General features: G+C 36.1%; 1 protein-coding gene across 7 annotated transcripts in view; it reads left to right on the forward strand.

Annotated features, from left to right (window-relative positions):
• Positions 1-25,423, forward strand: part of ASB5 (ankyrin repeat and SOCS box containing 5) — a 40,799-nt gene that overhangs the window by 3,283 nt on the left and 12,093 nt on the right. For 3 of the 7 annotated variants that reach the window (XM_032685309.1, XM_032685313.1, XM_032685314.1), the window contains exon 2: positions 2,781-2,835. The exons of 1 other annotated variant lie outside the window; for it this stretch is intronic. In XM_032685309.1, the coding sequence (XP_032541200.1) occupies positions 2,822-2,835 (14 nt within the window). In that variant the 5' untranslated portion in view covers positions 2,781-2,821. Of the gene's footprint in view, positions 1-2,780; positions 2,836-9,744; positions 10,000-21,650; positions 21,954-25,423 lie in introns of those variants that run through there. 3 more of the 7 variants (XM_032685307.1, XM_032685308.1, XM_032685310.1) reach the window with 3 other exon arrangements.

Here is a 25,423-nt window from a genome sequence, read left to right on the forward strand (position 1 = left end):
TGAACAAAATCCAGAGATAGGATTGGGAGCAGGTCTGAAATGCAGAATTCTTCCTTCTTCTATCCTTCCCCAGAATTATCCTACTTTGGAATTGTGTTTTTATGCACTGTTTGATCTGTTAAACATGTTCTTTTTTTATAATGTTGGCATTTCAACAGGATTGATCCCTGTCAGCAGCTGATGATTAGTAGTCTTCTGAGGGAGAGTAGCTTGCACTCTTTGGTTGATACATTTCTACTCAGATGTTCAAGTTACAGTGTGATTCCTTTAATCATCTATAAACAAAATGTCAAGTGTTGACACTGACCATCAACAGAGATTACTATGAGTCCTTTGTTTTCCCACTGAAGTCATATTGGTTCTAATATGGTACACACAGATGGGAGTGTGGGGGTGGCTGACAGTTTAGGGTGTCTGGTTTGTGAATTTCAAGTGAAGGGGAGATATTAACTTCAGCCCAGGTGGCAGCGCCTTTAGTCTTCTTGGGACTTAAGTCTCTGACTAATTTTGCAGGTCAAAGTTTAGGTGCCTGTAGCATCTTTGGCACCTAGATAGTTAGATGAAGACTGTATAGATAACTTTTCTGATCTAGAGATGTGTATCTGATTTTTTACCAAAAATGTCTAAATACTTTCTTGAATTTGTCTTCTATTAATTATTGAAATATTAATTCTTTAAGAGACAATAGCTACACACAGCCTCTTAGGCAACTCTGGGTAGGACGATAAAGATTAAAATAAACATGACCACAAGGAGCTTGGGGAACTTTTGTCTCTTGCAACAGGCTCCTTTCAGTTGGCACCTCTTCTGGGTGGGGCATTTTTACAGCTGGTGTGAGAAGGCTGTGGCTAAGAGAAGTAGGCTTTTTAAACCGCGTTGAAGGGTTTTTGTTTCTAACCTTCTTCTCATCTCCATTTTTTTGCTTTGGATCTACAGAGTATGGAGAATAAAAAGATAAGCAAGAAGAAATTTTCACTTGCCTTCATAGTATTATTGTGAGTCCTTCAGCAAGAAAATCTCAGGGTAAATTTCTGATTTCAGAATGAACTTTATACTTTAGAACACTCTTGACTTCAAAATCAATATGTTTTGGAGCCTGACAGTTAATTTTTGGCTCCTGGGAGGTTTGCCCATTCTATGGCATATGAAGCCATGTTAGGTAAATACATTACTGATTCAGCCTAACCTTTCACATTTCATTGTCCTTTGTATTCTGTGGCAAGAAACTGGGTGCTACTGATCCACCTCACCCTGGCTTTACCTCATTCACTCAGCCAGTTACGAGTTCTTCATCACGAAGTATTTTTATGTCTCTTGTAAAAGCACCAAGCAGAGACTGTCATGCCTCAGCTTGAGGAAAAGGGTGCTTTATGGGCTCTGTCACAATGATGTCATTTAGCTGATACCAGTTTTAGTGGATAGAAAAAACCTTTGTTATGAACACTAGTCATGGGAGTCAGTGTATAGTGACATATGCTTGCAGAATATACTCTTAACTCCATCCCTACCAAGTCATGATATTGACTGTGTAATTTCCTTTTATTAAGAATGTTCTTAGGCACAAAAATATACTTAACATAGAAAGGAGACAAATTAAACAACTCTTAGTCTAGATGAAAACCTAGAAAGTTTGAAAAAGGCAGTATAAAGTTAAACAGATTATTTCAATCTTTTTAAAAATAAAAATAATTTTTTTAAGAAAAAAATTAATTAAAGAAAAGTTTAAAGACAGCCTATAATCTGGAATAAAATTAACAATTTTGAAAGGAATTCAAATTGATGACAAAATGTTCACAACTCAGATTTTTTTTTTGAGCAAACTTTTCAGTTTAGAATAATTGACAATTGTTTGAACTTGATGATATAATTTACGGGTCTTACACATAAATAAATAAAACATTACTATGGATCCAAAATAGTTTCATAAGACCAGGTAGTATCAATTCAAACAGCTGAAGAGGTCTAAGTTTCAAAGTGACAGAGAGGTATTAGTTACAGGTGCAAATCTGGTGTTTTGAAAACTGTCAGTTAAAACAGAAAATTTCTGTCATGTTCATTTCTCATGTACAAACTGTCTATGTGATGAAACCCAAATTTGGACATCATGGCTCTTCTGGGATTTGAAAGCACATTTATTTATATACTTATTTGTTTAGAAACAGCTATTTAATAAGAACCTGTGACATTTTTGCAGTTCATTAAAGAAAAAGTACCTGTAAAAACTGCAAAAATACCAGGTTCAGTCACATGAATCCAGATTACAAGGTGGTTGCACTGCTTACTAGAGAATAATAAAGTTAGTTCTGTCAAGCTAGTTGAAATACCAAAAGCACAGCCTCTGTGGTACCACAATCCTAAGGAAGAGGTCGAGTTAATTTCTGAAGAGGGAATCTGTGTTCTATAGACATGTGGTTGGCAATGAAAGAAATTGTTTAGAGCCAAGAAAGGAACTATATAAAGGGAAAGAGAAGTAAAATGAGAAGACTCTTGCAAGTTTCACTGATACAGCTGTATCAGTACATAAGGTCATCAAAAGTTACTCCTAAGTATCCTTAGGAAGAGGCAGCATCTATGTGCATTTTGACATTACTCTCCCCTCACAGTTTGCTACAACTTTTTCCACGGGATTATTTTCTCTGTACCAGAATGATTTGTAGGGGGTGTGAAGGTTTTTTTCAGTGTAAAGTCCATCAGGTTAGTTTAAACTCATCAACAGTTTAAATTGCCAGGTTTTGAACTGAAGAGTGTACCAATAGACATTCCTTTCTGTTGATTTCCAGGAAGAAGAGTGAGGGGCAGGAACCTCTAGCTGAGGAATGGAATGGGCAGCTGGAGGTGGTAACTTTTTTAACTCCTGGGGGGCAAGTTTTGCTAGAGTTTGTCTGTCAGCAGGCTGTGTGCCTGCTGTCTGACACGTTTCTGGGGTTAGTAATGTCTCTAAGTGCACACATGACTTATTTTGGAATCATCTGTAATACCCTTAATAGTTGAGTTATGTTAGGTATCCAAAGAGGACTGCAACAAATACTGTAGGACAAACTTACTATGTTTCTAGCAGAACTTGGATTGAATTTACTTGTAAGCAGATTGGTTATACCTGCTTCTCTTCTGTGTAGAACTTTACTGTCAGTGATTAGATGGACTGGTGAAGCAGATCAAGACTGCTTATATGATAGTGTCTGATAGCAGGGACTGTTTGATACTGGAGTTGTTGAAGGGGCATCTATCACCATTACAAGAAGCAACTATCCAGTGGGTGTATAACAAAGTGATACAGATTTAAATCCTTATATATTTTTACCAAGAACTGAGGAAGGTAGAAAACTGGATTTTCATAATTGCTTAAATATCTGAGTTACTTCTCATACTTTTAAATCCATGTCATATAGAGAATGTGTAGAGATACTGATTGATTTTTAATCCTTGGCCAGTAATTCCATTCTCTGGACATACAGATATGCAAGTCTGTATAGTAGAACTACTTTCTAAGACAGGAGTACTATTTTCAACAAAAATACAAAACACCTCAAAAATGCAAAAAACCTCAGTTTAAATTCATTAAGAGTTAGCAGTAGAATAAGCAATCTTTTCATTATGTTAGAAATGAAAGGTTTCATCATTCATCACCAGAATAACTTGATTTGTATAGAACCTAAACTGTATCAGAGCACTGATTTTAATACATACACTGGAGGAAAAAAGTACAACCGTAACCATCCAAAGATATAAATTTGAACTTTCTAGAGCAGTTTGACAACTGATGGAAATAATATGCTACACCAAAATACAGAGAGAAACTATATGTAACTAAACTTTTATAAGGTAGATTTTTGTGCATTAAAGCTTTTTAAAGGAACTATATGTTTTATAGTCTTATGAGAGAAGACAAATGGTGTCTAAATACATAGCTGTTTAGTAGAATGGGTGTCAAAAGTCAGAGTGTGACTACTAAGAAGAGAAGGCTGACATGTTTTAAGATACTCTTCTTTTTTTCTGTTATACCACTAAAGATGTCATTGCATTTTGAAACAGACCTTCGGTTAAAGTCTTTGGTTGGGTGATCAGGAGACTAACGTGAATTATGAGAACTGCAGAAATCCGAATGAAAAATAACTTTGGATATCAGTTATAACTTCACGCTGCATGGTTTGTGTAGATCCTGGATAGACATGGCATTCGGGAAGAAAAGATGTAAAAAGGAGATGTAGGCCTTTCATTTGTTTGGTTACAGCGTTATGTTTGCTTCAATTGACAACACAACTCTCAGGTTTTTGTGCTGTTTGTCATGGTGCTCAAGCAAAGTGTCTGTAGAATTACTAAGGATAACAGTGGGATGTAGTAAAAAAGCAGTTCTTATGTGAGCCAAGTTTGGTCTTTTCTGGACCAAAGTTTGTGTTCTCTACCTTTTCATCTTTTCATTCCTCCAAAACAGTAGCACGAAGTCTGTACTTTGGTCACCTCTTCTCTTCATATTTTATGAAGAGTAGTGTTTGGGTTGTGCTAATGGGTTTGAGTTCCTGTTTGGAAAAGGACTCATCAGCTGTTTGATGTCTTCCTATCACTCCAGCTTCTGAATTTCTTGTAGCTATCAGGTAAATATGATTTGTTGGGGTTTTTTCCTGTGCCTAAGCATAAATGCATAATATACTTAATTTATGAATGAGCACATAATTCTTTTCAGTGAATTATTGAAATGAATGTTAAATATTTTTTATTATTGTTTGATGGTATGTCTGCCTGTTGTCTTAGCTTCAATGTTAAGGTAACATTTTGGATAAAGAGGAAATACATTTTAGAATACTTCCTCTGAGCCTAGATTTAGTCAGTTCAAATGCTTTCAATAGAAAATAGTGGAAAAAATTACTTAACATAGATGAAGACAGAATTGACATGAACAACATTCAGTAACTTCAGAGGAGTCAAGAAAAATTTTTAGGATTAGCATCCCATACACCTATTATAATACAAATCAGTGGGCCACTAAGCAGGTAATTTTTCATTCTGAAATAGGCATTTCCTTTTCAGTAACTCATGCTTCTCAGCATTTTTTAGTCCTTCATCTAAAAGTAAATATGTTTTCCAAAATTAAAGACACAGCATATACTGTAAGGAAATAATATTTCTAAGGGTTTTACAGTCTTTAGTATTAAAAAAATGCCTTCAAAGAATAGATAGTCTATCAGTTGTGTTATTTTTCTTGTGTATCTTGCCTTACTGAAAATTAAGCACACTGGTCTGCTAAAGCATAGAGAAAAAATTGCCAGACTAAAATAGAGAGTTTATGAATGTGGTTATGTAATTAATCATAGAAGGTAGTGCATCCTTTTTTTCTAAAAATTATTGGTTGAGGATAAATGGTGTGCTAGATTTTGTACAGTTTGAATTAGCATAAACAGGTACCACTGCTGAATACTTTCTTTCTGCACTTGGCCACTACACACCAAGGCGTTAAAGGGCAGGCTACTTGGTCTGAGCTCTGGAGTTTGAAATGAACCGCTTTTAAAGTCATTATAAATGGCAGTATTGCTACCTTGATTATATTCATTATGTTCTTTAGAAATGATAACTGACCAAGCTGCATTAAAAAGGAATTTTAAGACCACAAATTCCAGCATTTGAAGTTTATTAAGTGGTTTTAAAATTTAAATATTTAATTGCCAGAAATGGAGAAGCATAGCAGAGAAATTACTACGTTGTTCTTGTTTTATTTGCTGGGAATGTGCTAGTCTGTCAGGTTAGGGGTATCCTTTCTATCACAGTATTACTATGTTATCCTTTCTATCACAGTATTACTATGTTCTTAAACAAAAAAAATAATCCAAATATTGTTTATCTGTAGTGTAGGTTGTTGTTGCAGTCTGAAATTCCGATCCCAACAGAAAAGGCACTGCTAGGATTAAACAGGAAACCTTGGGCCACAGAGACTGGGGAAAAAACCACCATCTAAAAGACCAGACAAGATCCATTGTCCTGATCTCCCGCAGCAGGATGTAGAGAGACTTTGCATGATGCTATCAGTTATTCCATTGTTTTCTCCCTCCCTGTGTAAATCCTTCTTTTGGGTAAAGCTGATCCCCCTTCCCCAATGTAACCCTGCTTACTGGAAATATCAAACCTTATCCCTCAAAATGTAAATACTGTATCCAAGAAATGTAAATCCATTTTTCCCCTTATGTCACCCCTGTTACTGGAAATGCTAATAGATTGTGGAATCCCCTGTTTGGAATAACCCTGCCTCCTCATTAGCATGTAAGCCCCCAAGACCCTTAAATAGCACTCGTGTGTTCAATAAATGATTCCAGTTTTTGCCTCTATATCTGAGATTGTGATAGCTTTATTAGACCATTACAGGTTGTTGCTATGATAAAACACTAAATGCTAAAATATTTTACCTGCTATCCCTTTTGTAGACCTTAAGTGAATGAACATTCAATATTTCATTTTATTTAGATTTTTTATCTGATTTTTGTATTAAAATAAAAATTATTAGATACCTAGTTAGTTTAAGTATTCTTTTCATCAGGATATCTGAGTGTTTTGTTGACAGCAATGAAGTCATCTTCAGAATACTACCCATTTTATAAGTGAAAAACTGAGACAGAGAAATTTCATTCCCAAAAGTCAAAACTATATGGGAAATTTCAACATCCAGATTAAGCCATTGCTCTTTTCAAACTCTTTGATATTTTTATAATGTTGTATATTTGTTACATATTGGTGGTGCGTTTCCATTTGGAAGTTTTTATTGTTCTACAGTGCTTCAAGACCCAACTCCAGTCACTTCATGTTGCTGTGCAATAGAAAATTCTTCATGGCATCACACTGCCTGTCAGATCCTTTATTTATTTACCTATGCTTCTACTTTATGATTTCTATTGCAGCAGCTGTAGCTTTCTGTTCCTGGCTTTCCCAGTCTGCATGGGCTTGCTCTCAGCTATTTTGTATTCAGGTCTCAGTATTCACATTGCTGGTTCTTCCAAAATGCCGTGTGGGCGTTAACATCTGAACAGTTGCTCAGTTTTCATGACTGGGTGCCTCACAGCACAGTTTGCCAGCAAGCTGTAATGGTAATTTCTGTAGCACTTTAGTAGCCTGAAATTCAAATAGACTTGGTTCTCCTGTGCAGTTGAGAGAGTTTCCAGTTAAGCTGGCACATAAGAGTTATAGAGCTCTAAAAAAAAAGGAAATATTATGAGAGTAATTTTGCCAGGTTCTCATAACTATGCGTGAACTGAAATTCTCAAAACTCAGGACTTCTTTCATCTTCATGTAGTTTATCACTGAGGAAGGGAATTTTTGAAAGGACAGAAGACGAGCCTTGATACAGAATAATCCTCCTGGTCAATTTTCATGTTGTTCCTAAAAGCAGTTTTACAGATCTGTGAGATTATTTGAAGCATCACTTATGAAATATTAAATGCATACACAGCCTTATTTTTGAAGATTTTTTAAAACTTATTTTTGTTGAACCTTTACAGAAAAATTCAACCTGAAGGAAACTTCCTAAAACCTGAGAAGTTTATTTTCAGTGATTTATCTGCTGTTGTTATAAGAAGCAGGAAACAGTATTATAGGGGGAAGATGAACTCTGAACACTCCTGTTAACTCCAACTATTATTTATAGTAATTATTATTTGGATTTTTGCCCCTACAAAGAAAGACTATTTTGTTAGTTAACAAAACATGGGAGAATTCCAGATGGGAAAGCACAGGTACTAGATGGCACAATATGAAGTCAAGAAAAAAGTCACGTAAAACACCGTAAGGAAGAAAAAGGCTTACTATAACATAATGGGGTTTATGTTTTTTTCTTATTCTGCATGGTAAATTTTTAAAACAGGTACTTAAAATGGCTGGTGAATTCTGTGGACTGATCAAGTTAAGCATAATAATACCAGTAAAAATATGGAAGAAGTAAGAAATTCCAATACTGCGTGTGTTACTAGGGAAAATACCATTTCTATTAATGATTGAAACGGAAATTGGCAGTGGTAGCTCAGAACATAATGCCTTTTATCCTTGTGGAAAACATGACACCTCAATTCAGTGTCAGATAACAACGTGCCAAATATAAACAAGGATTTTCATTTGGCATTTTAAGTACTCATTCCCGCTTCTAATAATGGTATGAGAAAAACAGTTTCTTTTCTGGCTGGATGAGAAAATGCCTATAAATGAAATTTAGTAAAAAATTGCATATATAAACTGCTTTTTAATTGCCTTTTCTAGTTATGATTGACTTTTAAGTAGATTAATTTTTTTTCAAAGAAAAATATTGAATGCGTATTTCTCTCAAAGTAACCACAATTCAGTTCCTGTCTGTTATAAATCTTGATATTTATTTCTGAGCACATTTCCTTTTATCATTGTCTTTTCTTTATTCATATAGGGTTTTTTTAATGTATTTGCCAGAAAACATTATAGTTTCTTACTCTAATAAATTACTCCTAGAGTTATATGATGTAGTGTCTCATTTTTTCCACTTTTCTTTCAAGAATACGAATTTGTATTATATCCTTAATATCTGCTATGCTGTTCGTTGAAGTCAGGGGGATCTGTGGATGCAGTGACATTTGGATCATATTCTTTGTTCCTGATGGACAGTTGCCAACATTCTAAAATATTTTTTTCTGACCACCAAACAAGAGAATCCCGGATAGAATAGAAAGATTTAGGATTACTATGGGTAGAGTATTTTAAGCTATAATTCAAGACGCTGTTTCTTTTATTTAAAAGAAAATATAAAAATTTAGAACAGGACCCTTTCTTGTGCTGCCAGGATTCTTTACTTTAGGATTATAGTTCACTTAGGCATCTAGTTCTGATATTCAGCTCCTCGGTTTGTATCATGTTGCAGCTCAGCAATTAACTCAGCAACTACTCACACTAATGGAACAACTTGTGCATGAGTGCTGATGACTGTGAATAATAACTTTATAGTATATAAGCAAATGAATTCTTAAAAAATCTGAGGAATCTAGATTCCCCTCTCTAAAACTGGCCAAGAAATAAAATCTGTCATGTCATAGGTTTAAAATAATATGATGCAGCACAATGAAATGTGTATCATAAATATTAGACATTTTCCATGTTGTGTATTTACCACTGCATTTTAATTAATTTAATTTTAGATGCTCCAAGGTGTTATACATAAAAATATCTAGATGTTTGATTCATATCATCTGCTCTGAATACTGTTTTTTGTATAAACTAAAATCTATGTGTACTGGATGCTTTCATTCAGCCTGAGCAAAATAGTAAGAAACTGTCAAAGCCAGAAGATATTAATGTGTATTTCAAGTATTTACTGATGTGGTTCTAGTTTTATAAGAAAAAAATGTTAGTGTAACATAAAATGGAAGTATCACAAAAAAGCAATTGTACTTAAGCAGCAGGAGAACATATTTTAGCAAAAAACTGATTACCTGGTTTAGTACCTGAAGTCGCAGGTTTTAAAAATAATACTTTTGAAGATGTATTTTGAAATGTATTAATAGGGTAAATAAATGAATAAGAAATGCAGAATTTGGAATGCAATAGACCTTTTAAGTGGAATAAGTACATCCAGGATCTTGGTACCTGCTATCCCGCTTGAATATCACCAGGCTAGCAGTAGCGGTAGTGAACTCAATACTATGTACAGTATAAATAATCGTCATATTTTGAGCAGCAGGCATCATGACCAGCTGATATTTTCTTTCCTCGGGACCAGTTGTTCCCAGGAGTGCATGGCTGGAGCCATATGATCTTATCAACACATTTGAGAGCCTGACCCAAACACTGAGAGAGATTTTGCTGCAGCAATGACTGTCATAGAAGAAAGTCGCCCTTTTGCACAGCAGTTATCCAATGTCTACTTTACTATACTTTCACTTTTTTGTTTTAAACTTTTTGTGAAGATCAGCCTTGCTATACTTAGCCATTTCTACATTGTGAAAGGAAACCGTAAGGAAGCAGCAAGGATAGCTGCTGAATTTTATGGAGTTCCTCAAGGACAAGGTATATTTGTACTTACTATCTTATCACTACTGTTTGGGAATTCTGTTGTTACTTAGGGGTTTTTTTTCAGGTAATTACTTATCTGCTAGCCTCATTTTATATTCAGTTTGTCATATATATGTATGAGTGGGGTTTTTTCTGTAGTTCTTGCTATGTTTTGTAGAACAAAAATTATATTGTTAGATTATTTAAGCTTTTTTTTATATATATATTTTTAGAGTAATATTAAGTTCAGAGCAAAACTGAAGTATCACAGCCAATGTCCTGTTAGGAGAGAGGCCTATACTTAAGATGGCTGTATATAAATAAGATTGCCAAATACTTCCCAATCTAAGACTATTTTCCCAATTGCTCCTCAGGTTCCCCAGCTTACCATGCGTGGTTGAAATTTTCCATGATTAGCATATGATTATTTTGCACCCCTTTAGTGAAACTAGTCCAAATATTTCTGAGAATTATTTCTTGATTAAGATAAAATTTTCTTACAGTAATTTATTTGAGAAAATATGGTCCTTCTATACTTTGACTAAGTTAGTGTCTTGGCACATATCAGGAAGCCTAGTAACTCTTCAGTAGGGTCAGGTTTTGGGCATCTGTATGGGAACCCTTCAAATTTTTCTGGGTTGAAAGCTCTTGTGAAAATTCCTTCTTCTGTTTGCTCAAGCAGAACTTTAGCAGTGCTGGGCACTACTGTTGCCCCAAGCTCATCTGTAATGAGCCATTTTCATTCAGTTCTTTTAGTGGGTCACAGAACACTCTCTCTTCTGAATTGTGGAATCCTGGTGCATGACTGAGCACTGGTTTTGCTCAGCTTGGGATCCCTGCTACCTTGCTCATTTTTATTGCTGTTCCTTGTATTCTGGGATGACATCGAGTTTGAGTTAGGCAATGGAACAGGAAGACTTGTCTTGCCTCTTAACCACCTTTACCACTCATCTCTAGGTATCATGAACATGAAGAAACAGCCCGAGTTAAATGTAAAAGAGAAGCTATAGAAATGAGCCAGAAACAGTTTCAAACCTGGTGTTTTCAGTCTTTGATGTTGGGACTAAAGCTAGGCATTTTGTGGGTGTGTTAAGATTTGCAAACCAGACAGAGAGGCTTAAATCCTTAAGCAGGAATTAGCTTACTTTGCAGAAGATTTACTCAATAGGGATTTATATCATGTTTCTGCACAAGCTCTGAAACCCAGGGGTTTTATATCTGAGTATGTTAAAAACACCAGTTGAACTATTATGCACGTGTATTTGTGTGTGTATATGTGCAGATATATGTGTGTGGGAGGGGGTGTGTGTATATGTATAAATTCACTACAGTAAGATGGGAAGAACCCAGGCAGAAATACTTGCAGAGGATGGCCTCACTTGAAATCAAGATTTTTTGCCAGAAACTGCTGGGTAGCTCTAAGGCAGCTCATTATGGGAAGACTGACACAGAAGCTGGGTAAGGAAGGAAAAAGACTTGGGAAAAACTAGAGGGAAAAGAATAACATGCATCAGATTGGAGAGTAAAATGGTCTCTACAATGTTACCTGTTGCTGAACCCAGGAGTCTGTAATTTGTTTGTCAAATGTCCAATCTATTATCCCTAAATAAATGTATTAATAAGCATTATAGTAGCTGGTTCATGCAAAAGATGAAAATCTATCACTCAGGTTACTGTTTTGGTTAGGTAGCAGAGGTTTATATTCATTTAAAGGCTCAAAAATCCCAGAGTTTCTGGTTTTCTGTTTGGTTCATTAAAAGAAAATAATTAATGCAACTATTTTGTGCTTAAACTCTACTTTTTAAAGTTTGGCACCTATGTGTCTTCATTTTTCACTGCCCAGCTTGCAGTATTTGATTCTGGATTTGTCACAGTTTGAAGCACATGTTCAGCTAATGTTACATAGTCTGCTGTTCATCCATTTGTTGTCATTAGCAGGGCCAGTCCTTGCTCTTTGGGATGCAAATAAGTCTCCTCAAATTACTGTTATATCTTGTCTTTTCTATACTTTTGTTCTATGCTATTGTCTCAACTCACACCTTGTTGTGGGATTTGGTTTGTTGGTGTTTGTGAAATACAGAGATACCTCAGTAGAGTTTATACAATACCATGTAAAAAATATCCTGTTAAAAGTAATATCTGAAGGATGTACAGTAAGTAATGTTAAGATACAGCTTGAAATATTGCATGATAAAATTAAATACTGAATATCCTTCTAATTAGTGACCCCATTTTGTGTTTTTTCTTAAGCAGCAGAGAAGCCTTGGCAGAAAAAAAAACCCAAATCCCACCAAAATAGAAAATTAGCCCATAATCTATCATTAGCTAATTGAAGTTTATAGTGTTTCAATAAGTAACTCAAATTAGAGGAAATGTTACTTTTCATTTTCTATTTATAACCTGATTATATACTCTCAAAATTCTGTTAGTGCTGGTATTTTCAGTTTGCCTGTAATAGTAAAAAATTACTTTTTGCTACTATAATGCTTGTCTAGGACAGGGTCTATAATTTTAAAAACAAAAAGAGCCTCTGGAAATAATATATTACTAGGCACAGGTGTTATTTCATACTTGCTAGATCGAGCTCTTAAGTTAAAATAAACCTTTCTTTTATGAAGCCTGTATTATGAGGGCGTTTTAGCTACTGAGCAGTAGGTTTTGGTGGAACTCCTTTCACCAAACTGATGGTATATGGATTGTTTCAGGTTTTGAGGCCCAGAGATCACACATTTCCTGCCTGATTTGTTTTGTGGCTTGTTCTTTATTAAATACAAGGAGGCAGCTTTATGTGTGTCATCTGCCTACTGTGGTCTTGTTGCTACATATTAGTAGTGAAACAGGTCATACTTTGGTCTTTAATGTTTCAGGAATATTTTCTGTCTAGTTTTGATAGTCAACAAACTATTCTAATTGAATCTATTCTTTGGATCTCACGTGTATGTGAACAACTGGTTAGTGCCATATTAGTTAATTAAAAGTTATTATATTGTTTATGGGGCATTGAAATATAGGATGCTAGATCAGTGTTCAGTATCAGCTAAGGCCAAAAAGTGCATATAAAAGCTCTACTAATTGTAAGTAACATTAATTTGTTTATGGAAATGATGTCTGAGTAAAATTTTTCTCGTGTACAGCTGAAAGGTACCTTTAGAGGTAAATTGGATGCTCTAGGATCAAATATACATGAGTTATGTGGAAGATGTTTGACTTATTTGTTTTTAAAATGCTTACTAATAGTGATTTCTGCAGTGTCCTTATGGAACCAGTTGCAGTTTTTACTGTTCTCCTCACTGGACTACTTCCTACTTCCCCCAAGACCTACTTAAATCTTTATTCCTGCAAACTAAATGCTTAAAATGTATTTGTTTTTCTCCATGTATGAGAAGTAATCAATTTAGAGACTACTATCATGCATCTTCCTACTTTTACCTTTTTTGTCTTTTCTAGAATAAAGGATTTAACCTAGTCTGTCCTCCTAAGTCTTTTTTTCTAAGTCCTGGAGTTACTGCAGTTGCTCTCCTTTGGAGTTGTGCCAGTTCATATACAGTTCATGGACATCTTTACTGATGTCTAGTTCCTCGTGTTAAACAGAGTGCTCCAGCTGAGATTTTATTAGCATAACCAGGGGAACTATTAGTTGTATAGAAGTGGAACAGTTATGTCACGTGCCATGTATATGATACCCTATGTAATACCTCCTGGAATGATGCTGCCCCCTCGTCAATAAAGTATTATGGGTAGAATCTGTAGCCTATAAACCATATGTTGCAACAGAGTTGCTTTACTGTGCATTTGCTTTTTCCTCTCTAAGAATAATACTTTGTACTGGTCTTCAGCTAACTTCATGCTCTCTTGGTATCAGACAGTTTCTCCATTTTACTTGTCTGTTTTGAATTGTTTCCCTCTGAGCAGTTGCAGCATTTACAGTTTAGTGTCATCTACTGATTGGATAAAAATAAATACAGTATTCTGATATTCACAATATTAAAAGCCTGAATAGCACCAAATGCAGGACAGAACTGTGCAGTCTTTTATATTTGCTTAAAGTAAATTAAAGACTCATGTCCAATAAGCTATCAAAATTGAATGCTTTTTTTTTTTTTTCAGTGAAGTTAGTGGTATTACTACCATAAAAGAATTAAATGAAAAAGGGATCTATTCTATTATAAAGGTCCCTTTCGCAGGGTTATTTTTAACTGTGGCACTAATTTTGTAAACACTCATATACACTTGCCCCATTGATTTGAAAGGGACTGATTAGTTGTTTAGAGCAAAGTGCTTTGCAATCTAGGACTAGAGCTGTGTTGTAAATAGGTTATGGTGCCTAGTGTTTCTTTTTTTTATTGTGTTGAACTAAACATTTATATATTCGTTGCATTAAAAATTTTGCAAAAGTAAACATTTTATTAATTACTTTCTTAATGGAAAAAATCATAGCAGATGTATGTTTGTTCCATTTTAAAATTCTATGCCCTACAAACATATACAAAAATAAACTAACTTGCAAATTAACTTTGGGTATTTAGCTCCTCAGCAGGCTATCTGCCATGATACTGATCTGCACAGTAGCGTTTCTTCTCTCACAGTATTTCCAGACCTGTGAAGAGTTAATAACTCAGCCTTTTGTACAGTTGTTGCTGGATACAAACTGGAGGATCAAAAGTGACTTTTAGACTCTTCCTACTGTACCAACTAGCTGGTCGTATACTGAAAGTACTCTGTGTATATGAGCACTGGGTTGGAGCTTCAGATGAGTTTTATAGTTCAGTTGATTTAGGATGAGGTAGTAGTGCTATGGTGTGAAGTGATTTCGAAGTGTGTGTATCAAATCTAAAGAACTAATTCATTGTCAGGTGTTTTGAGTCTGTAAGATATAAACTCTGCTGACAAATACTGGTAAGATCTTGGTTTGTATGGAGGAGTCCATACTTTGTTACTACAGATAACTTTATAAAATGAGACATAGTTCCCATTCATAGACTTTTTTATAAGACAAAAAGTGTCTCTTTTATCAAAATTAAACCTGTAAGTCAGTAACTGTCAAAATGTGTTTAGCTAGAAGCAGAAGGTGATAAAGAGGAACTTTTTTATGAAAAAAATCATTTTACAGAGGTTAACATAGCTTAAACAACAAAACAACTTGTCATGTCCATGTACAGATACTTGGGGTCTGCACAAGCTAAGTAGTTCTGACAATGTATAATTTTTATTTAATATCCTATTTTTAATTATATCAGCTCTCCACAAAAAAGTCTACTCTTGAATGAACATAGCAAGTTCTAAACTACCCATCTTTGTTATATCTGCCTTGGCCAGGCATGGTAGGAAAGCTCAGTACGCTAGTTATTCCTAGTTATGCTAAATTAAGACATCCACAGGGTTGTGGTATTTCAGAACTGAGTCCCCATCTTCTTTCAGGATCATGAGACTCCTAAATACTATAGAGCTTTTTGTTTCCTTCTCTTGTACACTGAGCGCTTCTTGGATGGACACAAGAAACTGATCCATTAAATACAGCTCATTAATAGGAAATAATGCTGTGTTTCACTGTTAGAGATCCACTATTTGGAAAGCTTGATTATGTTTTGAACTGTAGTGAATGATTACAGCAATTTTTGTGTTTATTTTATTCTAACAAGTTGCAATTGATAATGTCACTCAGCAACAGTTGTTAGGTAGGGAAGATAGGCATGAGGCATTTTCTCAACTTGCATTCCACAGAGATCACAGTTCTATTAATAAAAGCCATATAAGACCTCTACTAGCTTCCTGGATACAATAGAGATTCATTTAGCAATGATTGGAATATTGTATGGCATACCTATTCACCATACCATTTGGTGTAAGGCACCACATTTAGCATTTGTTTTTCTTATACAGCACATAAGCTAATGGTGTAAAAACGCTTAAGGTAGCATGAATATTCTTTTTGAAAGTTTAGATGGAAGGGGTTTTTTTGATGGAGCTCATCACCTTCTCTTGTATGCTAAATAACTTTGCCCAGTATGACAAATGACTGCCAAAGACGAGTCATACTTCAAAATAAATCTAGTAAGACACTTGCTTAGAGTGAAGTAAATGACGCCACATATCAGCAAAATACCAGAACCATTCTTTTCTGAAGAACATAATCTACCTTAAAGAGGTTTTGCTGAGAGTTACATGATGCAGCTAGACTGGCACGGCCAGAACTGTGATATATTTGCAGCAACAAAAAGCAAGCACATCTGTTGGCAAGCATTTTACACTTACATTCAATTTTTACATTTTTTACATCTCTCACCTTAAAGAAGATTTCTGAGGCTACAGAAACTTTTAGTGAATATATATGCCTGTTTGCATGCATGCCTCCCTGAAAGAAATGGATAACTTGTCATGTGGGTTCTTTTGTGGGTTTTTTTACTCTTGTATATATGTCAGGACCTACTCAAGGTCCACAAGCTGTATTTTAGGGTCGATTTCATTCAGGTGTGACTCCTTAAAATGTAATTTTTCTGAAGATGGACCTTAACTTGTCACCAACCTAGGTTCTATTGGCTTGCTTGATGTGTACACTCAACTCATATGGAAATCCCCTTCATCAATTGATTTCTTTATTTTTCTGGATGAAATGAATAATAAGCTCATTAATTCAAATAAGTACAAAGTGAAACATTATGAACTCTGATGTAGCCTAAAACCTGGGGTTTTAAAGGTGAATAGCAATAAGACAAAGGTAATCCTGGAGCAATCTGTCTGCAAGGCTCTAGAAAATAACTGGTGTTAAAGAAAAGCTGTAGAAAACTGCAGTACAAGACATACCATCTGCAGTGGTCTTTTTTGCGGCGGCGGAGCATAAGGCGATAGGGGAAGACCAAAATAGCATAACTCCCTGAAGGTGATGTTCCTTCAACCAGAGCCTTCTTATGGCCAGGGTTCTGCTATTCACATTCCTCTCTTGTAGGGGATGTTCTCAAACATTTGCAATGCAGGCAAGAAGTGAGTGAACTTCTGCCAGGGTTAGATGATAATGGCTTGGAGGGGAATTGCATTGCATGCCTAAGTACTGAGCTCTGTTCATGACTGCAGCAATGCTGGCAGGGTGGTCATAAATCCATTGCGGCATGCTGCATCTGTTGCATTAGTGGATGATTCTCTTTGCCATGTCTAGAGTCTTTCTGGCAATAGATATGGTCTCTGTGGCTGTTGGTTCACCGTAATAACCTGAAAATTCACTCTGGAATGCCCTGTACCACTCCCATGGTCACTACTGGTTTCATGCCTGTGTCTTTCTTCTCTGTCAATATCTGAAACCCAGGCCCACTTGGTGACTGATTTGCCCGGGTTCAACCACGTGATTGCTGTGATTTGGTTTAGTTTACATATTAGCAAATATTCTATCTTACCCCTGCCTGTCTGCATGAAGAGTCTGGCAGGTACACATTGCGAATCCATAAGCCAATAAATGTATCATTGTTCTGTATTTGAATTCCAGGAGGCCTCAGACAAAGCCTTTATAATATCAAAAGTTTAAATCTTTTTTCAGTCTTCAGTTGTGATTTCCAGCATCCAAGGATATGAGGTGTAAAAACTGTAGAAATCTCAGGGGAAGAGGTAGGAAAATTACTAGCCATCCATGCTTATTGCTACCTTAATAATAATAATTTAGATTTCCAGCTAAGAGACAGTGATGATATTGTATTAAGAGCATGTAGTAGACTATTTTAGTGCTTATAGTGGCATAAAGAAATGTCATTTTATGCATAAGCAACTAATGACCATTAAAGTATTATCTATATATCTGTTATGACATAGCTATGCTGTATTTGTCAAGATGTGGAGAACACAGGACTGGTTGGTGACACCAGAATAATGCCTAAGCTTCTGGTTGACTGCTAATGACATACCAACACTGTACTTACCATGAAATATGGCTTGATGCAAGAATCTGTTTAAAAAAAAAAAAAAGTTGTTCCAGTCGTTTCCCCGTTCTGCTGTTAGAGCTTTATCACTGTACTTTTGTGGTGCATTTAAATTCTTTGGCATTGAGCCAGCACTGCAGAGTGTAACAGTGGCGAGTTGTGGCCTTGTAGGATGCTGTTTCCGTCAGTAACTACAGTTCTGTAATTCTTTCTAAAAAATGTTTCATCTTGGCTTCTCCTACAGGGAGGAATGTCCAAGCTCCCTTCTGGTTCATTTCTGGCAATGTCAAATGGCAGGCCTCTCTTGGGGTGCTGGCACTGCGCCGCAGGGAGCCAGTCTGTCATTTCCCCTTCATGGTCGTAGTCTGTGGATCACATCAGCAGGAAGAGTCAGTTTCTAGTCCTGTTCCAGAATTTAGTGTGGCACGTTCCATGCAGTCACTGTGACCCCATAATAATCCTGGTCATAAAAATAGAGTGAACCTGAAAGTACAGAACAATTGGGAAGCAAGGTGGCTCATCAGCTGGCTAGCTTGAGAGAGTCACATAAAACACTGATTTGTGACATTTGAAAATAGTGCATTTCTGTCCAATTTTTCCTAAAATAGATTGGACTATCTATCTATAGGATAGATATTATCTATAACTCTATAGGAGTTTGGACTATATTGCATTGGGCTATTGCATGTGTTGAAAGGTGTGGGAGGTTTTGGATATTGTTGGTTTTATTAACACATTTCTTATGTGTTACCACAATTGCATCTTTATAGTCTTGAAAATAGAATGAGCTCCCTGCTGAAAGGGAGGAACAAAAATTTCTTTTCCACTTTCATTCCCACCTGTTAAGAACTGCTGCCCCTTTAAACTCAAAGCTACTTGCTGACATGGAAATGTTGAAACTCTACTGATGTTTCTTTTCATAAAAATCTGGATTAAAAAGATTTTGAAGGTTTTCTTTAACAGTTCTTCCCTGTGTTGTAAAAGTCAAACAGAACTAACTGTTAGTGAAATGTAACATAGTGGCTTATTTAAAGCCTGTATGCTAAATTTGGTTATAATTCCAAACTCATCAGTAAAATCGTCCAGTTTCCTTACTCTTAGGCTGTAGTGTCTGCATCTTCCCCTGGCTACGTTTTTGCAGGTAGCTGCATTGTTTCCATGAGTAACTGTAATCTAAATACTGTCCCTAATTGGTTGTTTGCCAGCTCAGGTAAAATAATGGTCAACTGTATTTTTTACATGCTTGGACATCTACTTAGACTTCTGTTATTGGTTTTTTGGCAGATTTTGAAAGTGTTTGAATGTCTTCTGTAGAGAAAAATCTAAAGAACAGAATCTGAGGAGTAGGCCCAGGTGGTTTCAAATGTTGATAGTTTTATTACCTTATGAAGTTGAGGGATACTGATTTTTATTTTGTAGCTAATGTAGTCCAGTGCATGGATGGTTGACTTGAGGAAGATCACATAGTAATTCCATGTCAGAAGTGAAATTGCAAACTCTGCAGTCTTACTGCATAGGTTTAACTGTATGTTCATCCACTCTTTATATTAATATCTCAAGTATATTTTTAATACAATTCCAGTTGATTTCTGATGCTGTTATAGCTTCTAACTTGTATTTATGAACTGTTTTAATAGGACTTTTTAATGATTATTGCCTGGAGGATGAATGGTTGTTTCTAGCAGAATTTAGTGAAAAGTTCTAGCGTCCTGAACTGGATAACTGAGTAACTTTGCCTACTTCAAAGCATGAAAATACATTGCATTTTGATGTCCTCCAAAGTATTCAAAGTAACTTACTGAGTGGCAAAGTTCTATGGAATACAGATATTCTTCCTATAACCCATGCTTTGAAGGTAGAAGATTTTGGGGGTGGTCTAACTCTATTGGTTCCTATGCAGTTTTCTGGACAAGAGTGATCAGGTGATGCTGACCCCCTTTGGGGTTTTCCTCTTTGAAGCCATGGCAGCTGTCTGTGTACCTGCTGGTTTCCTTGCTCCTGCAAGCCACACCTCTGAGACTAGTAAGAGAGAACGGAGGCTGGGATATCTGTGGAAGCAAGTTGTATGAACGACTTCCAGGTTCGTGCCACTCCTGTAGAAGGACCCAGCTTCATTCTCAGCTGACAGCATTACCCAAAAACTCCTACCAAAAAAATGTAGGTTTTGTCTTCCCAGACCACTGTCAATCCCTGCTCTGCAGTTCCAGATGCTTTGCTTAATTCTGATCCTCACCACCTTCTTCTGAAAGCCCTGGGATTCCATTCCAAATGTAAAACTGTGATGAGCTTCAGAGCCTGTCAAGTACAGAAATTGTCAGTGCTTATTTCTCACCTGGAGAATAATGCTGATATCTTCCTGCTCAGACATATGTGCACATCTTTAGTAAGCTTTCCTGTTAATTCCTCTTCCAGTATTCATTTCCTTGAAGAAAGCATCACAAAGTAACAAGTAATTCTAGTATTTGAAGTGATATAATGTGCCATCTATAATGAGCGCTTTCTTGAAAACTCTGTCCAAGACTTAGTTGCAGGGTCTGATTGCTGGATACGCTGAAGTGTTTATTTAAGTCTGTGCGATAATCTGGTTCATTCAGGTAAATAAAACTTGAGGAAAACAGGTGTCTGAAAGCTGTATAACATTTGTGAGAGTGCAGTTGTGTTCTCTCTTGTGTGAATAGCAGTAGCCCACCTGCTTCTGTTCTGTAAAGAGTGCAGCACTATTCCAAGTAAGGCAGTTCTCATATGCTGTAATTTCAAGGTGAAATTTGCAGCTGAGCTGCTCCTTCTTCCCCTCGCCCTATCTAACTATAACCTTGCCTCTGATTTCCTCTTAAAGAAAACCAAGAGGGATATAGAAAATTTCATTAAATACCTGTGTATTATTTCAACATTTTAGGGATTGAGTTTTGTCAAGTACCTGAAAAGAGTAGTTTCACTAATTCAGTAATGCTGATTTGCTTTTAAAAAAATTTAAAAGTGGCTAGTTTTTATATCTGTAGAAGAGGGTAGTGATTAAATACTAGAAGGAACTGGCAGCAAGATAAAGGCAATGTTTTAACATGTTATTAGCAAAGAGAAATCACTGTCCTCTTTAATCATGCTGGAATTTTGTCATGGATTTGTTCTCTCTGCAGATTTCTGTTCTACAGTATCACTGTGATACATAGTCATGGACAAAAAAGTTCTAGTACTATTTGGGGTATTTTGTTATTATTAAAAAAATATTGACTTGTGGTTCTTGTGAGAGGACGACAGCCTTACTTTCATAATGGGATCAGAATTTCAAAATAACCATTTTTTTTGTAATCAAAGCATGCTTTTATTCAGGGTGTAGTTTCCAGTTGTTATTTGTAGAATAATTTGTTCCCAATTTAAAATAACAACAAACAAGCCACAAAAAACCAGCAGTGCTTCATAGTTTCATGGTTTCTCCTGAATTCCAAAATCCTCTCTTAACTGCACATTACATATAAGTAAAGCCTGATGCAGTAATAATTCTTGTTTCTATTCTTAAAAGAATTTCCATTCTGTTAAAATAGATTTGGTTTTATGTTTTAGGTTGCTTGGTATTCAAGCAGCAAAGCATTTGAATATTTAAGCTTTATGGATCTGTTTCTTTTTTGTGTTAAATGATAAAAAAATTAACACCTTCTTTCCATTTAAATCATGTAAATAGTTAAGACTCGTGCTGTAGCTAAGCTGATTCTTTCTCTGTTTTAAAAATAGAAAATGCTAGAGCAGTCCTTCCCTTCCCCCACTCTGTAGTCACTAGTCCAAGCTAGTAAATGTTACTGAATGGATTTCAGTGTTGTAGCCATTCTACAGTAAGTACAGCAAGATCCTCTGTGGAAAAGCGAAAGGAGGAAAAAAGGTAGTAGAAATTCATTTGTGGATGTTCGTCAGACCAGAGTACCTGCACCAATGACAGACAAGCTGTCCTCGAGAAACAAATCATGACAACAAACTCTGCTGTTCAGAGGATACAGAATCTCCCCAAAAGACGCCTAGAAAGTATAGGGGAGTGTCCTGCCAAACGGAAAGCTAGCTGGGGTATTCTGACCAGCCAAGGTTAGTATAGCAGCCATTTCAGAAACCGTGTACTGAAATATGCTAAGCTGACCCAATTTATGATGTTCTAGCTATAAACTGGGGGGTTTTTTTGTTTTTTTTCTTAGCTGTAATGTAAATGCATGCTTATGCTAGTGGCACTTTATTGTCTTGCATGGGTTAACAGAAGGGTGTTGAAGCTATTTTTGTTCTTTCTGCTCTCTTATCAGCTGATCAAAAATACCGTTTCTTGTTTATCTGCCCTATTTGTTTTATGCAAGAGTTTAAGGCTTGACTTACCCTGACTTTTGCTGTCCTGTCACAAGGTAACTGGATACTGAAGGTTAATTGTTTACAAGAGGGAACCGGGGAATGAAAGGAGGGGGAGGAGTAAACTTTACATATAACTTCACATGGAAAGAGTTTATAGGTAGCTGAAACAGGAGGCAATAGAGGAACTACATGTGACAGAATTATTGTCCTCTACTAAGATACTAAAGACAAAGATATAATTGTAAGGCTTTGAATAGAGAAGTACTGAGAAGGTATTTAAGTTGCTTATCACTGACAGTTTCAGGAATGAGGAACAAACTCCATTATGATAGAAGTGTTTAGGACTCCCATTACCTGTACCATGATTTCCTAATTTTTTCATAATACAAGTATGTAAAAGGGAGCATTGAGTAATTGTGAGAGTCTAAGAGGAATTTTTTTAAGAGAGTGGTCATGATACTGTTTAAGATTGATGACGTTATAAGGCGTAGAGTGAAACAAAAAAAGAAATTAAGGAAATCAAACTTGAAATTCGTGATAATATAAGATTAAAAACTGGAGATATTAAAATAGCCAAGAAAGAAGCAGACAGGAAAGAGTGATTTCATATGCATGAAGGAATTATGAATTTATTATGTAGAATACAGCTATATGTTAAAGGACTCAGAGTTATTCTTAAAATACCTTTGCTGATTTCCAGTACTTACGGTTTTAGAATTAAGCAATATTCAAGAATTTAAGCCCCAGTTTTCTTGTCTTCTAAGTAACCATTCGACTGCAATGATACTATAAGGTTGAATTTATTCATCAGTTTTAATATCCAGAGCATCTTTTGCCCTCATGTTGTTCACTGTTTGAATTAAGATTTCCTGACCTACAGAAATTTTTATTTATGGATATTTTAGCTAGTTAGGTCAGTAGTTCCCAAAAAGCTAGGACATTCACCCTCAGCTGAAAGGAAATTTCATAACAGTGTATTGTTAGTGTTAGCACTAGCTGCTCCTTGATATGGTTTATGTTTAGGCTCTCTTGCTATTCTTATAAAGAATTAGATACAATTAGTCTAGTTTTGAAATTCTGAGAATCACAGTAAAATATGGAAAGTAAAATTTTCTGAAGAATTCACCTTAACACGGTCCAGGTACTTACAGCCTCTTTGCAATTGCCAAACTGGATATATATATTTATCGTTGGACATCTTGAAGTACTGAGAGGCTTCTGTTGTGGTTGAGACTTCTGGTTGTTGCAGTTCACTTGAATAACAAGTATGTCTTTTATCAAATCTGAAGGATGCTTCTTTCCTCCCTTACTATTCTCATCCATGGAAGTATCCAAACCTGACTTTACTCTGCAGGCACCCTTGCAGAACAAAGGAGGAGAAAGTCATACTTCAGTGCAGTCTGTAAGTAAATATGCAGATTGGAAAATGGACCAAAAGTTTTGTGAGGAGTGGAATATATCATTATGAGATTTGATAGAAGGGTGAAAGGGTAGTCAGACTAGAAAAAGGTCTTCAGCCTACTGGTTTGAGGGACCACAACCAGGCTATTTTACCAAAATCTCCTGGATGTGACAAAAATCAACACACTAGGCTCAGCTTTGCTGCACAGTTGTGTACTGCTTTTAAGGCTTGGGATTGGGCCCTGTGCTGCATTCTCAGGCAGACTGGGAAGATACTGAGAAATCTCAGCACATCTTGGGGAAAATTGCCTGTAGTCTGGCTTAAGGCTGAGGCTGCAACTGACAAGAAAAATTATTCCAGACATAAATCCTCCAAAGTCTGCACTCAGCTCGGAATGTCTGTATGCCTTTCCTGTCACCTTTTAGCTGGGGAGGGAACTGAAAAGCCCTTACTTTGTTTCCTTTGTTTCCTTGACTTGTCCAAGGAAAAAATAACAGCTGAAAAATATTACCAGCTGCTCCACATATTCAGATCAAATCTGATGTGATTGAACAAGTTACTGAATTTGGAAGTTGATGTGATTTTACACCTTGGTACTCTAGCTAAGAAACACAGACTTTGCAAAGTCTAGAAAAATATTCAGACAGTCCTTCAAGAAGATGGAAAAAAGAAACTGTGCATGAGCAATGGAGAGGGTAGCTGTGCTTTCATGTGACAGAAGAAGGAGCCTGACAACTTCTTCCCATGTGTGCAAGACCCAGCACAGAACCAGCAGCAACTGCTGCTGCTGTTGCCATTGTCTTCATGTACCATAATGTTGCTTCTGTTGGGAACCAAGCGAGCTGTGTTTGGATATTGCTGTTGTGGTTTTTTAGGCTTTTTATAGAGTTCAGTGGCTCATATTTCTGCTGAAAAGCTAAACTGCAGTGCCAAGGCACTCAAAATGTTCCCTGTGCCACACTAATTTGACCCTCTAATGCATTATAACCCAGTATTTGACAGCACAGTCACATGCTGTGCTCTTCAACAAAGCCCCTGCCTCCTTTGATGTGCAAGATGAATGGTGTTCTGAGAATGCATTAGGTTTACAGTCAGAAAAAAATACACCCAATGTTTTCCTGTACGTTGCAAAGGTTAGAAAGCTTGTAGTGGATGGTAGGGGAAAAGGGTTAACATTTTAATGTCCCTAAAAGCAAATTCTATTCTTGTCTTAGCTGTGGCACCTATGTGTTTTAAGACCAGTCACCTAACCTAAAAGTTTCTTGGCTCATCATGTTTATTATCTAAGGCTGAAATTTCAGAAGCTCAAAGCTCTCACAACCATAATTAAACCGTGCTTTCAGTGTACCCTCAAATGCTTAACTACTCAGAATAAAAATAAGCTATTAGATTGGTTTTACAATTTAAGCATTAAAACTCTGTCTTTTGGTTCCTTAGTTATAAATTAATAGGAATGGATGATGTTCTGAAGATAGATTCAGCAGGGGGCTTGAAGTATTCATTTGTTATTGGGAGGATACCATGAAAACAGGAATATAAAATTAGCAATGTTATACTTAGTTTATAGTTTGGATAGCATGTCTTAAAGAGCGAGAGATCCTGCTAGATATGGAGATACAAAAAAATTGTGAATATTAACTCGTTCATTGAATCCAACACTGGAATGGCAAAACTATAGTGTGGTCATGTAGTGCAGGTGCATCATAGAGAGACTTGTGTGGGAAAATAAATTTGCTTTGTATAGTTTTCAAGAATAGGAAATTTTTGGCATTTGCATTTGAAATGAAATCCCCGAATTATGAAAGTCTACTTTATG

This window comes from Chiroxiphia lanceolata, chromosome 4 (assembly GCF_009829145.1).
Source record: "Chiroxiphia lanceolata isolate bChiLan1 chromosome 4, bChiLan1.pri, whole genome shotgun sequence".
Classification (NCBI taxonomy): domain Eukaryota; kingdom Metazoa; phylum Chordata; class Aves; order Passeriformes; family Pipridae; genus Chiroxiphia; species Chiroxiphia lanceolata.